Below are 15,620 nucleotides of genomic sequence, written 5' to 3' on the forward strand. Positions count from 1 at the left end.
ATCCGCCTTGCCCGTCAGGTTTTCTCCCTCATGACCTTGTCATGGGTGGGATCTCGTGTGCCGGCTCCCGGCAGATGACAGAGGATGAGATGGTTGGGTGGCATCACTGACTCGATGGACATGAGTTTGAGCAAGCTTCGGGAGTTGGTGATGGACAGGGAGGCCTGGCGTGCTGAAGCCTGTGGGGTCAGAGTAGGACACTACTGAGCGACTGAACTGAAAATCACCACAACGTGGAAAAGATAATTACTTGATGATCATGAGCACAGAGCCCCCAGACCTCCTGGAGTCTTAACCCCTCTGACACCGCCCTGTAACCTCACCATCAACCAATCAGAGAGTTGTGCACGAGCTGATTGCCTACCCTGGGATGCCCCTCCCTCAGGTCACTTTAAAATGCTTTGCTGGCGCCTAGGGATGGGTCCTGGTGTTTTGAGCAGTACCTCCCCTGGACTCCTTGCTTGAAGGCCTGCAGTGAGCGCTGCACCTTTCTTCAGCACAACCCAGCTCAGTAGACTGGCTTTACTGTGCACGGGCGAGCGGGCCCAAGTTTGGTTTGGTTGCAGAAATGCCAGAATTATAACAGACAAAAGCAAATACACAAGGCTAACAGACACAGATTTCCTGTTGTCTGCCACCAGCCACAAAATGGATTCCTGTCGAATGCCACTTGGCAGAAATTGCCACTGATGAATGGTCAGACATCCAAAATCCCACATCGCTGGTACCAGAGGAGAAGACTGATTTGATCAACAAAAATCTGAAAAGCCACTTGACTAGTGAGAGCCAAAAAGCTCAATACTGTTTATACCACTCACCAGAAGATCCAGGAAAGGTAAGCTGTAGACCTCATTCCGTTGGAGTGAGGTTCATTTTCAGGCATGTTCTTCTTTTGGGCTCTGATAATAGAGCTCAGGTGGGAAAGTCGGTAAAGCTTTCTGGGTGGTTTACTCTCATCGCTGCCTCCTACTTTCTATTTTCTTAGGACACATTCTGCCCTGCTGCCTGCTCCGACCCCTCCACCCCCTACTTGCCCTTTCCAAGGATGGTTGGGTGGGGTGATCTTACATCCCATGAAGGTGGAATTGCATTAGAGGGGTTCTCTTAGCTCTTTTGCATCTGCCCTAACTTTCTGTAGATGAAAGCTTAAAAAACCTGTGTTTACTCTCAGCTCTCCTAACTGCCTCCTTCCATTTTGTTGTACTGTTCTCAGCACTTGGTAAGACTGGTGTGGCAAAGAGTTGGGGATTGTGCAGTCTTGAAACCCCACAGCTCAGATGGGACTCAAAGCCAACCAAAACCGAGGTTGGGACTTGAGCCCATGGGCTAGGACTCAAATCCACTCTTTTAATTGATATCGCACACCTGGTCTCAGGACTTAATGAAGCTCAGGTTCTCTATGTTTCAGCACAGAGGAATTCAGGGAGAGGCAAAGTGATAGGTAAGAAGTGGGTTTATTTAGAGATACACACTCCATAGACAGAATGCTATTCATCTCAAAAGGTGAGAGACTCTGAAATATGGGGTGGTTAGTTTTTACAGACTGGGTAATTTCATAGATTGATGAGTGGGAAGACTTTTCCAACCTTTTTGGGAAAGGGACAGAGATTTCCAGGGACTGGGAAAACACTCAGCCTTTTATGGTTGGCCTTCATACTGTCATGGCACCTGTGGGCATGTTATTTAGCATGCTGATATATTACAGTGAGGGTATAATGAGGCTTAAGGTCTAATGGAAGTTGAATCTTCTGCCATCTTGGACCTGATCAGTTCTAACCAGTTTGTTTGACTGTGTCATTCTTGAAGGGTTGTGCCCTGCCCCCTTCTCTCCTATTTCACTCTTTCTTGGGCTCCTCTAGATTATATTCTGTCAGCCCCACAAAAGACCTTGAAAAGTCTATTAGAAAACAGACTGATTTCTCCTCAACCCCCTTTATGGTAGACTTCACCTCCCTGCTGCATTTCAGCAGAGATGAAAGCTGCTGTGTCTCTCCTCTGTCTTATAAAGGTCTTGTTTCCGAGGTTTTGTTGGCAAACTTTTCATTAAAGGGTCAAATAGTAAATATTTGGAGCTTTGTTACCCAAGAGGCAAAATTGAGCAGTCTGTCTTTTTCTCTTTAATTTGGCTGTGCTGGGTCCTAGTTGCAGCACACAGAATCTTTGTTGCTGCATGAGGGAATCTTTTAGCTTTGGCATGAGAAATCTCAGTTGTGGCATGTAGAATCTATCTAGTTCCCTGACCAGGGAGAACCCAGGTCCCCTGCACTGGGAGCAGAGTCTTAATCACTGGACCACCAAGGAAATCTTATTGAAAGGCTGCTCATATTGAAGAGTCTTGTTCACATTTTATAATTAAAAATGTAAAAATCAGTCTCAGCTCCAGGGGTCAGATTGATTTGTCCCATGGGTGAAAGCAATCTCTTGTTTAGTTCATGTAGATCTCTTTGTGTCCTCACTGGTGAGTCTTTTAAAAACCTATATAATGATGTCATCTTTCCAGCTTGTTTCTGTTAGTATAGTCAGAGGACTGTGCCAAAAACCACTATGCTAATATCATGCCTTTATCTGATCCTGGATCTGATTTCATTCCAAGACCTAAATCATTTTCTGCTGTTATAGACACACAGAAAAGTGTGGAAGTTCATCTCACAGCTATCTTCTCAGAAGATAACTAAATGAATAAAATATATACATCGTTCAGGTGTTAATAATCCAGAACATATCCACTGGTACTAGTGGTAAATATTTTTATCATTTGTGAATTTGAATAACCAAATTATATTTAACCTTAGACCAATCATTAAAATATAGTATAAATTATACACATATGTATGTGTACATTAAAGTAGACATTATTCTTTTGTTAGTCTCTGTTGAATGTCTGTATATATCCACAGAACAAAGGGCTTTCTTGTGTTGACCACCAAAATGGTTCCACTAAATTCTCCCAATGATGGTGTTTGCACTTTAATATATTGGTAAGCATGTCTGGCTGTCATTATTGTAGAATGTCCTAATTTTTGAAAGAACATTTGCCCTATTAGGGGAAGCAGGTAATGGGGAATGTCCAAGGAGTTTCAGTCTAGGAACACTTAGAAATGGTTCAGTTCAGTTCAGTTGCTCAGTCATGTCCAACTCTTTGCGACCCCATGGACTGCAGCACGCCAGGCCTCCCTGTCCATCACCAACTCCCGAGTTTACCCAAACTCATGTCCATTGAGTCGGTGATGCCATCCAACCATCTCAATCCTCTGTCGTCCCCTTCTCCTCCTGCCTTCAATCTTTCCCATCATCAGAGTCTTTTCAAATGAGTCAGCTCTTCACATCAGGTGGCCAAAGTATTGGAATTTCAGCTTCAACATAGAAATGGTTAAGATGGTAAATTTTACATTACACATTTTTTACCACAACACAAAATTTGCTTTAAAGATATTATTACATAAATAATTATAATGATAATTATGTAAACATCAGAAAATACAAGCAAAAAGGAAAATAAAATCACCCACAATGTTTTATTGCATGGCTGCATAAATCATATGTAGATTCACATTTGGATTTGCTATTTTATAACCTGACTTAGCAAGCAAAGTTTACACTATTTTTAGTTTAGTGTTTTTTTTTTTTTTTTTTTTTCCTGGCTATGTTGGGTCTTAGTAGCTGCGCATGGGCTCTCTCTGGCTGCAGTGAGCAGGGGCTGTTCTTCCTTGTGGGTGGGCTCCTCCCTGCAGTGGCTTCTCTTGTGCAGCATGGACTCCAGGCACCTGGGCTTCAGTAGCTGCAGTGCACAGGCTCAGTGGTTGCAGCTCCCAGGCGCTGGAGCTTGGGCTCAGTAGTCGTGGCTCATGGGCTCAGCTGTTCTGCAGCATGTGGGATCTTCCCGGACCAGGGATCGAACTGGCATCCCCTACATTGTAAGGTGACTGTTAACCACGGACCACCAGGGAAGCCCTTACACTATTTTTAACCATGTTTTAAGTTCTATGTTCTTAATTGAAAATGCAGAGGAGTAGAATATTTCACACTTCTGTAAACTCTAAGACCTCAAGGCAGAAGTGCAATGGCACATTTAGGGGTACACGCCTTTCTGTTGATGCTTCTCTTTTTAGGTCATGTGTCCTTAGGAGAAGGAAAGTCTCCTCCACTCCTGATTTGTCAGCCAGCTCCACTGACATCTTTCAGTGGTTCCTTTTACATATAAACCCATCTTTAGAGGCTTCTGGTACTTTGGGGACAGGTGTGTCTACCTGTCCCTGGGGCTTTTCAGTCACATGTCTATCTACTTGGGTAATGTAAATACACATCTGAGCAAGGTTAACGATTAAATTGTTGAGTTGAAAGGTCAGAAGACCTGTTGTTGGAACATCAGAATAGGAGATAAAGAACCTCTTGAAACTGGCCTTCTACCTTCTCTGAGGAAAAGAATAAATAAGAAACAGCACAGTCATACGAGAGTCTTCAACCCAGAAGTGATCCAGGAATCATGCTGGATACTTTCTGCAACTCTACTTTTTGGGTAAGAAATCACACTTATTCTCACTGACTCTTCTCAGCTCAGAATAAGTAGAGTAGCCTAGAGTGACCACTAATAAGAACTAGAAAAGTTAGATATGCAGTTTGTCTAAAGTTCAGGGGGTTTTTGTTTGTTTGTTAAAAGATAAGTCATAATATCTCCAGCGGATATTCTATGTGGGAGAGAGAATATATTTATTTTTCTAAGATACGTTTATCACATCCCAGACTTTTTTCTCAGAATAGGTAGCTGCAAAATTGCCTTCTCTAAAGAGAAATATGAGAAAAGCTTCCAATTTCATTAATCTTAGGAGAAATTGTTTGTGGAGTAGGAGGAAGAAGAGATGATCTATGTTTGAGCTTTGCTGAGAAATGTTGATGTTGAAATGATACTGATATGTTCTAAATGAACTGGCAATTAGTGAGATGGACTAGAAGTTGAGGCTAGGGATGCAAATTTGGGCATGAAGAGCACTGAGACAATTTTTGAACCGTTAGAGCAGAGAATTCAAGACAGGGTGAGTAACAGTATCACATGGTTTAGTGAAATAGAAATTAAGGGATTTTGAGAAAGTCTGGTTGGCAGACTCCTAGCATCAGAACCAACTGGAGTGCTTGTTAAATTAGCTTAACCATCTTAGTAATTCTTTCACATTCTAAAGTTAGATAATGTTACAAGGAGAGCAGAAATGAGAATAGCAGAGCACGAGGACAGCACTCCCCATCCTAGAAAGAAACTGGGCCCCAAGGTGTTGAGGCCCAGACACGCATGATGCTGAAAGTTCAGCTTTCCTGTCCACCAGTGCCGAATTGAATCTCAGAGACAGTTCTGGGTGAAGTAGAAAAGAATAGCTTTATTTCTTTGATAGGCAAAGGGGGCCACAGTGGGCTCTTGCTCTCAAAACCATGTGTCCCACCTTGCAGAAAATAGTGAACTTTTATAGTAATTGTTCAAAGAGGATGTGACCAGCTCCTGGACATTCTCCTGGTGGGTTGGTGGTGAGAAAAGTAGAAAACATCATTGTCTCCAGCTGGCCTGGGGTCTGAATGCTTGTGGGCAGCATGCTATATTTAATCCTTAACTTCTCCCATCTGGAGGGGGCTTCAGTATCTGCAAAATAGCTCAAAGATATTGTTGTGTGTATCTGTTGATGGGGAAGCAAGGACCTTGCCCCAAGGCCTTCTCTTGACCAGTTTGTTTTCCCTCATCTCGCATCCCCTCCCTTCCCTAATTAAAAACTGCTTGAATCTGCCCATCAGAACTCAAGAAAGTTTCTGGAGGTTGAATGAAGGCTGTTTTCTATAAGGCTTTGTGCCCAGGAACCCCACTGGGCCCTGCCCAGTATCATGTACACCACAGGAAAGGGGGCTTACCATGCCCCAGGATCACACGAAGTCATCTCAAGAGAATTCTGAGACTCATTTGACAGATCATCTTGGTCAGGGAACCTCAATCTTTAAGGAGTGTGCAAAGAGCTGTACGAAGCAAAAAATGTCTGCAGGAAGAGAAAGATCTACCCTCACATGACTCGGATATAAGAACTGGTGCCCCCACCCTCACCTCACAAGATACTTCTGTTTATTGCAGGATGCAAAGTCTAGTAGGAAACTTGCTGGGAATAAGCCTTCCCTCCAATATGCCTCTGCTTGCTCCTTAGCCTAAGGCCCCTTCAGGTTCCAACTTAAGCACTTGGGCCGTAGGAGATTAATTGCCCTATGTAGCTAAGCCCTCTGCTGCCTGCAGGTTTGGCGTTTGCCTGTGAGTTCGGTCAGTACTAAAAACTAGAATAAGTTTTTATATCCTAGGATTTTTCTCCTCTTTGGATTGTGGAATGGTCCCTCTTCTTCCCACAACTTGGCAGATGTAGTGAAATTAAATTTGTATAGATGGTGGAGACATTCACTTAGAATCACAGAAAGAAAGGTTTTTAGAGGCTTGCATCGTTTGGTCAGAAAAGTCACCAAACAGCATTAAATGGTGATGTTTGTATCAGTGGAGTTGGATAGGAAAATACAGCTAGTTGAAGGGTCAGGCTAAATAGGGATGTAGAACTGAGTTAGAACTGTTTGGAAGTGAGGGTAGGGGTGGTAGTGGACTGGGGTTGGTATTCTCTCTTCAAAAATGCATCTATCCAACAGTCATTCCATTTTGATCCCTCAGAATTCCTCGTTGTTGGATAGCCCGGAGGTGGACCTGCCACTTTGTTTTGAGCAGACTGTTCTGGTGTGGATTCCCTTGGGCTTCCTTTGGCTCCTGGCCCCTTGGCAGCTTCTCCATGTATATAGATCCAGGGCCAAGAAATCTCCTATAACCAAACTCTACCTTGCCAAGCAGGTAAGGAAACTCCGCTATTTTCAAATGAATTTTGTAGTATGCAATAGAGAGCATTTCTTGGTGGTTCAACTGTCTCCTTCCCTGTCTGTGCCAGTTTTCCCAGGTTCTGCTGCCTCAGGTAGAGCCATGCTCTGGAGGCCCCTGCTTCTACCTGCCCTGTGCCTCACTGACCCCCTGCCATATTCCCTAGTTAAGATTACTTTGATTATTGCGTAGGAATGATTCTGAAGTCTTATGGATATTGGACTCCAGACACACGAATGATGAGTAATCAGTCAGTCGAATAGCTGTCTCTTCAGCATTTGAGAAGCAAACACTGAATTATCTATCTTTGCTGCATGTGTGTGTGCTCAGTTGTATCCAATTCTTTGTTTCCCCATGGACTGGAGCCCACCAGGCTCCTCTGTCCATAGAATTTTCCAGGCAAGATCACTGTAGTGGATTGCCATTTCCTCCTCCAGGTGATTTTCCCAATCCAAGGATCAAACCCACATTTCTAGTGTCTCCTGCATTGATAAGCAGATTCTTTACCACTAGAGCCACCTAGGAAGTGCATATATGTATCTTCAAGCTGTTCTAATTAATCAGGAGAGTATAATTCAGTTGGCATCTACCATGAGATAAAAATGAACCACCAAAAGTGTCTCCACACCACTCAGGCAATCTTAACATCATTCTTCTCCCCAGACTTGGATCTGAAATAGAGCTTCTGTTCCCCACAAAGTCAACCCTGGGTCTGGATGGTTGCTCACCCTAGAGGGAGGATGGGTGTGTGCTCACTGTGACCTGCCTGAGTAGGGAAATAATCTAAAGGGGCTGCAGGAGAAAGCCCAGGAGGAATGAGGGTAGGCGCCTCTTAGCTGGCTGCACTGATTAATGCAGAGACGATCTTGTGGGAACTGAGAGATCTTCATTTGAGCTTGTGAAGCAACCTCTTAGTAACTATTACCTGCTGCTTTTCACTGGGATTTTTTTCTATCTTGTCCTGATTACTAAATAGGACTTTAGACAGATAGATTTGGTGTTCTATAAGCATACAGATCAATGAACCCAGGTTGTTGCAGTCTAACAAAATGCATGAAGAAATTTGTCCAGAGGAAGTTGAATTCGCACTGACACTCTGAGGTAGTGTTGGGCCTTGTCTCCTCTGGGTAGGAGAACAGTCTGTGAGGGCTTGGACCTGGGCCACTGTCTCCCTCGTAGGGCTGAGTGCCTGGCACAGGGCCGAGCACTTGGCATGGCATTTGCTGAACGCTGGTGTAAATCCATTCCAGGAACAGGAATAGGATCAAGAGTGGGTCACTCTGAACATCGAACATCACGCTTCAGTACCTTGGGGATGAGACAGAGCTTCTGGCTAGTCAAGTTAGAGAGCTTCTATCATTTTTTTGGAGCTTCTAAGCAAAGGTTGGATAATCAGTAAACCAGTATCATAGCTATTAACTTAAAAAAAAAACTTTATTGAGAAATAACTCACATATCTTATTAATACAATTTTACCCATTTAAATACAATTTTTTTTTTTTAGTATTTTCATGATCTGTGTAAACCATCACCACAGTCAAGTTTAGAACATTTCCCCCCTCAAAAATAAATCCTTTATTCATTAACCCATATCTCCCCATCTCCCCTAGCCCTAAGCAACCAATAATCAACTCTTTGTCTCTGAAGTTTCCCTATTCTAAACATTTCATATGAATGAAATCCTATAATATATGATTGATTGGCTTCTTTTACTTGGCATAAGGTTTTCAAGGTTCATGCGTGTTGTTCAAGGCTCAACCATGATATTCCATTATATGGCTATATCACGTTTTGTTTAACTTTCATAACACAAACCTCTAGATAAAACTCAATAGATAAAAATAAAAGCAGTGTATTTGGTTTTTTTTTAATTTCTATAATGATCCACTTACCCTTGCTCATAGCTTATAATTTATACTTTTTTTTGTCCTCCACCCTGTGAGTGAAAAGTACAGATTAGTTTCCTGTTAAAAATGTCAAGATAACTGGTTTATCCTCTGAAACAGTCCAAAGTATAACTCCTCAGAAAATAAAAATTCACTACTTCTTCTTGGCTCAATCCTCAACTTCATTTCTTCACTTCCTATTCTACTTGCCTTTAGGCTGTTCCTCTCTGATTCTCTTCCTCTCTTTTTTAAAAAAAGTATTTCACTGTATTGCTTGGCATGTGGGATCCTATTCCCTAACCAGGGATTGAGGGATGTTAGTTCCCCCACCAGGAATTGACCCCACATCTCTTCCATTGGAAACATGGAATCTTAACCACTAGACTGCCAGGGAACTCCCCTCTGACTCTGTTAAATTGTTATCGTTGTTTGATCATTAGTGCAGTGTTTATCTTATCTGGGCTAAGTCAATTTGTTTGACTAACCTGATGAGAGACTACCAGTTTGTTCAAAGGTGCGCACGTTGCATAAGGGACCCTGTGCCCCTGTGATTTCATGAATTGAATTAAAAATGAATGAGTGAATGAGCTCATATTAAGTCTCAGGGGAACAAAAAGGGAGTTTTGTTCTAGAGGTTATGAAATGGGCTGAGGTCAGATATGCAGCAAAAATGGGCTTATTGTTGAACCAGTGAGATATGGAAATCATCTTCAAGTATTTGTAGAAGTTTAACATAGGAGATTGCCTGGCTCATTCTGAAAGTGTCAGTCAGCAAGATCAAGTTAAGTTGGTGTGGGTTGTTCCAAGGGAGCTAACTTTAGCTAAACATACAGAACTTTTTCTTTCTTGTGTGTGGATGATTTAGCTTTTTTATCCTTTACTCTTGTATAAGTTTAAAGACAGAAAATCAAAGATATAGAAATTATTTTCCATTCAGCTGTATCAAAATTTAAGAACCTAAATTTGAGACAGCTTTATCAGTTGACTTTTCTTTGAGAGGGTTTTAAATAAGTTCAGTTGTAAAGACCATTACAAAGGTGGAAGAACTTTCCAATAGTAATAACTATCTGATAGTAGAATGGTCTCCTGGGGGATATAGTTCCTGAAAATGTTGAATCTGAAGTTATACATTTGTCTGCCAGAGAAGTGATGAAAACAGACACCCTATGTAATGGGTCAGAGGTTCAATCAGAGTGCGTTCATAAAGCCCTGGGGAAAGGAAGACTGTGCAGAGGTGGAAAGATATTAAATATGGCCAAACCACTTTTTTTTTATAGTACCAATGAGATTGTGTCTCCTTAGGAAGCTGAGTTCAGGAAACTCCATGTGCCCTTGAAGCTCCTCCAGTGATTCAGAGATTGAGTGCAAAGCCTATTTAAGGACTTGGTAATCATTAAACAGGGCTTCTCTGGTGGCTCAGCAGTAAAAAAAATCTGTTGCAATGCAAAAGATGCAGGTTCGATCCCTGGGTTGGGAAGATCCCCTGGAGAAGGAAATGGCAACTCACTCCAGTGTTCTTGCCTCAGAAATCCCATGGACACAGGAGCCTGGTGGGCTACAGTCCATGGGGTCACAGAGTCAGATACAGTTCAATGACTGAACAACCACAGCAATAATTAAACAACCATAATGTTCCCTTGAATGGGATTAAAAAATTGTTTCTGATTATAAAAAATGCATTGGTATAGAAAGCTTGATTATGTGATTATTGTAGAAATGTTGTTGACTCTAGGGAAATAGAGGATGAAATCATTGATAATTGTTATCACTGACTTCTGTTTTTAACATTTTGGGATATTTCCTTTTACTCTCTTTAAAAAACTAAATAAAAAAAGACAAATGAAAAAGACACTTCCCTCAACCCTCTACCTTCTAGTTTTATTCTCCAGAGGGTGCCATTTTAAATTATTTTGGTGGCTACCTCTGTATCTGCAAATAATGTTTTCATTCTGTGTTTCTTGATCCATCAACTTCAATAAAGATCTATTTATGTACTCTATAAAAGACAAGGAATTTATTCATTCACCCAACTCCCTAGCTTCCTTTGCCTCTCTTCCTCTTTCTCTCAGTCCTTGAATTCTATATTCTCTACTAATTCAGTCCTTTAATTAGTTTCTGTTCTTCTGTAGGTTATACCTAAAAATCTGCCATCAATTTAATTTGTCATGCCATGCAGCTTGCAGGATCTTACTTTCCCAACCAGGGATTGAATTAGGGGCCATGGCAGGAAAGCCCAGAATCCTAACCACTGGACTGCCAAGGAACTCCCCTCGGTTCAGTTCAGTTCAGTCGCTCAGTCGTGTCCAACTCTTCGTGACCCCTTGCGCAGCATGCCAAGCCTCCCTGTCAGTCACCAACTCCCAGAGTTTACTCAAACTCATGTACATCGAGTCGGTGATGCCATCCAGTCATCTCATCCTCTGTCATCCCCTTTTCCTCCTGTCCCCAATCCCTCACAGCATCAGGGTCTTTTCCAATGAGTCAACTCTTCACACCAGGTGGCCAAAATTATTGGAGTTTCAGCCTCAGCATCAGTCCTTCCAGTGAACACCCAGGACTGATCTCCTTTAGGATGGACTGGTTGGATCTCCTTGCAGTCCAAGGGACTCTCAAGAGTCTTCTCCAACCAGTTCAAAAGCATCAATTTTTCGGTGCTCAGCTTTCTTCACAGTCCAACTTGCACATCCATACCTGACCACTGGAAAAACCATAGCCTTGACTAGACAGACCTTTGTTGGCAAAGTAATGTCTCTGCTTTTAAATATGCTGTCTATGTTGGTCATAACTTTCCTTCCAAGGAGTAAGCGTCTTTTAATTTCATGGCTGCAATCACCATCTGCAGTGATTTTGGAGCCCCGCCCAAAAAAAAGTCTGACACTGCTTCTACTGTCTCCCCATCGATTTGCCATGAAGTGATGGGACCAGTTGCCATGATCTTAGTTTTCTGAGTGTTAAGCTTTAAGCCAACTTTTTCACTCTCCTCTTTCACTTTTTTGCCCTTTTTTCCCCAACAATTTTAAACTCTGGTTCTTCCTTTCATCTTTCTTAATTGAGGTATAACATTGTATAAGTTGAAGGTGCACAATGTGTTGATTTGATACATTTATATATTGCAGTATGATTACCACCATATCATTGGCTAACCAACACTTCTATCATGTCACAAAATTATCTTTTGTGTGTATGTGTGAGAGACAGAGAACATTCAACATCTAGTCTCTTAGCAACTTTCAAGTATGTAATACAATGTTTTGACCATAATCGCAGTGCCTTGTATGACAAACTTGCGGTTAGAAGATAAGTTCTGGAGATCAAATGAGATTTTTTTCTGTTTATAGTCTTTTTAAAAACTGAGGCACAATTGACATATAACGTTATTAGTTTTAGGTGTAAGCATAAGTTTGAAATGATCACCGCAGTAAGTCTAGTTAACATCCATCACCATACATAGTTGCAAAATTTTTTTTCTTGTAATGAGAACTTTCAGAATCTTTCTTAGCAACTTCAAATATGCAGTACAGTATTGTTTACCTATAGTCACCATGCTGTACATTGTATTCTCCGCTTGAACACTTTTGCATAATACAAGAAAATTAGTGCCTCCAAATTTCTTGGAGAACAGCCTCATATAAAACTTTCAGGAAAAAAAAGAATAGTAAATAAAGCCTTGCAGTCCCTGCTTTCTAAAAATATTGATCTGCATATGGAATGCTAGGTTCAAACATTTTTTTCAGCTCTAAAGACGTTGCTGTGTTATTCCCCAAATCTTGTGCTACCAAGTTAGAATTCTTCTCATTCCTTGTTATCCTCTCTAGAAACTTTTATCCTCTTTATTCTTGATGTCCTGAAATTTCATGAGCGTGTTTACATGGGTCTTTTTTCATTCAATGGATTCTACACTGTTAATCTAAAGACTCATGTCTTTATCATCTCTGGAAAATTTTTATATATTAATCTTTTCATTTTTCCCCTCTAATTTTAAAATTCCATCTCTCTAGACCTTCTTTTAGACATTGGACTCTGAATTGATCCTCCTCAAATTTTTTTTAAAGATACTTTAAAAAATTCTAATTTTTGGCTGCTCTAGGGTTTTGTTGCTGTTCATGGGCTTTCTTTGGTTGCAGCAAGGAGGGCGCTATTCTTTAGTTGCAGTGTTGGGCTTCTCACTGCTGTGGCTTCTCTTGTTGCAGAGCACAGGCTCTAGGATGTCTGGGCTTCAGTAGTTGCGGTGCATGGGCTTAATAGTCCCATCGTATGTGGAGTCTTCCCAGACCAGGGATCAAACCCATGTCCCTTGCATTAGCAGGCAGACTCTGAACCGCTGGACCACCAGGGAAGTCCTCAACTTCTTTTCAGAATTTCTTTTTCTCTTTTCCCCTGTGTTCTGAGAGATTTTCCTAATTTTTTCATTTAATCATCCTAAAGGGCCTTTATTTTAGCAATAATGGGTTTGATTCCTAAGACTCAAATTCTTAATTCCTGAACAAGAAAAAAAAGTTGGCCAAGCAGGGTGGCCTGTGAGTTGTTAGCTCCTTGAGTAGGGATTGAACCTGTGCTCCCTGCAGTGGAAGCAGAGAGTCTTAATCACTGGACCACTGGGGAAGTCCCCTGAATATACCTTTTTCTGACAACATATTAATGGATGCAACATCTTCTCAAGTCTCTTACAGGACATTAATTTTAAAATAATTTAAAATTCTCTTCACTTAATTTCTGTTTGTTCCATCTCAGAATCAGTTGTTCTGTTTCATTATCTTGGCTATCTTCTTCACTAGTATTGATTTTTCTCAACTTTTGGTGGTTATTGGTGTTCTGTTTGCATTTATAAATAGGGGACTAAGTCAATGATCACTCACCTAGAGCCAGACATCTTGGAATGTGAAGTCAAGTGGGCCTTAGAAAGCATCACTATGAACAAAGCTAGTGGAGGTGATGGAATTCCAGTTGAGCTATTTCAAATCCTGAAAGATGATGTTGTGAAAGTGCTACACTCAATATGCCAGCAAATTTGGAAAACTCAGCAGTGGCCACAGGACTGGAAAAGGTCAGTTTTCATTCCAACCCCTAAGAAAGGCAATGCCAAAGAATGCTCAAACTACCACACAATTGCACTCATCTCACACGCTAGTAAAGTAATGCTTAAAATTCTCCAAGCCAGGGTTCATCAATACGTGAACCGTGAACTTCCAGATGTTCAAGCTGGTTTTAGAAAAGGCAGAGGAACCAGAGATCAAGTTGCCAACATCTGCTGGATCATGGAAAAAGCAAGAGAGTTCCAGAAAATCATCTATTTCTGCTTTATCGACTACGCCAAAGCCTTCGACTGTGTGGATCGCAATTATAAACTGTGGAAAATTCTTCAAGAGATGGGAATACCAGATCACCTGACCTGCCTCTTGAGAAACCTGTATGCAGGTCAGGAAGCAACAGTTAGAACTGGACATGGAACAGCAGACTGGTTCCAAGTAGGCAAAGGAATACGTCAAGGCTGTATATTGTCACCCTACTTATTTAACTTATATGCAGAGTACACCATGAGAAACACTGGGCTGGAAGAAGCACAGCTGGAATCAAGATTGCTGGGAGAAATATCAATAACCTCAGATATGCAGATGACACCACCCTTATGGCAGAAAGTGAAGAGGAACTAAAAAGTCTCTTGATGAAAGTGAAAGAGGAGAATGAAAAAGTTGGCTTAAAGCTTAACATTCAGAAAACTAAGATCATGGCATCTGGTCCCATCACTTCATGGCAAATAGATGGGGAGACAGTGGAAACAGTGTCAGACTTTATTTTTGGGGGCTCCAAAATCACTGCAGATGGTGACTGCAGCCATGAAATTAAAAGACGCTTACTCCTTGGAAGGAAAGTTATGACCAACATAGACAGCATATTTAAAAGCAGAGACATTACTTTGCCAACAAAGTTCCATCTGGTCAAGACTATGGTTTTTCCAGTGGTCATGTATGGATGTGAGAGTTGGACTGTGAAGAAAGCTGAGCACCAAAGAATTGATGCTTTTGAACTGTGGTGTTGGAGAAGATTCTTGAGAGTCCCTTGGACTGCAAGGAGATCCAACCAGTCCATCCTAAAGGAGATCAGTCCTGGGTGTTCACTGGAAGGACTGATGCTGAAGCTTAAACTCCAATACTTTGGCCACTTTATGCAAAGAGTTGACTCACTGGAAAAGACCCTGATGCTGGGAGGGATTGGGGGCAGAAGGAGAAGGGGACGACAGAGGATGAGATGACTGGATGGCATCACTGACTCGATGGACATGAGTTTGAGTAAACTCCGAGAGTTGGTGATGGACAGGGAGGCCTGGCATGCTGCGATTCATGGGGTCGCAAAGAGTTGGACATGACTGAGCGACTGAACTGAACTGAAGTCAATGAACGTGTGGCTGGAGTAGGTTTCCTGGCAACATCTAGATCCGCTTCCCCAGGTGGCCTCTTCTTGCTGGGAGGACTGTCTGTGAGCTCTGAGTCCTGAATGACTGTCTATACCCACTGGCTTCCCTCAAGAGCAGGATGCTAGCCGGTACCTCTCTACCTCGGTCTGCCGAGTGAAGATGCATTTACTCTGGAGCTCCATTACCCACCCTATTCTTCTCCCAGAAGGATTCAATTTCTTTAGCAAATGCTTCTGTTTTAGCTAGCTTAAGTGTGCTAGTGGCAAATATAGTTGTCTGTGGAGTTGCCTGATGGTTTGGAGGTGGGTGAGAGAATAAAGTGACTGATATAACTACCAGTTCACAGAACATCAACAGAGACTCACTTCTGTCCTGTTTTCCATTCTTAATCTCTGCCGGGGTTGACTAGAAAGAATAGATTTATAGTAAGTTAAGACTCCCTCTTGCAAGT

At 41.8% G+C, this 15,620-nt stretch overlaps 1 protein-coding gene across 1 annotated transcript in view; it reads left to right on the forward strand.

The window, feature by feature from the left end:
• Nucleotides 1-4,039: 4,039 nt before the first annotated feature.
• The window catches only part of ABCC2 (ATP binding cassette subfamily C member 2), a 75,992-nt gene continuing 64,411 nt past the window's right edge, over nucleotides 4,040-15,620 (forward strand). Inside the window, exons 1-2 of the mRNA XM_070470017.1 lie at nucleotides 4,040-4,516; nucleotides 6,674-6,847. Of these exons, the coding sequence (XP_070326118.1) occupies nucleotides 4,484-4,516; nucleotides 6,674-6,847 (207 nt within the window). The 5' untranslated portion in view covers nucleotides 4,040-4,483. The remainder of the gene's footprint in view (nucleotides 4,517-6,673; nucleotides 6,848-15,620) is intronic.

The sequence above is a fragment of the Odocoileus virginianus genome, chromosome 7, assembly GCF_023699985.2.
Source record: "Odocoileus virginianus isolate 20LAN1187 ecotype Illinois chromosome 7, Ovbor_1.2, whole genome shotgun sequence".
Lineage (NCBI taxonomy): Eukaryota > Metazoa > Chordata > Mammalia > Artiodactyla > Cervidae > Odocoileus > Odocoileus virginianus.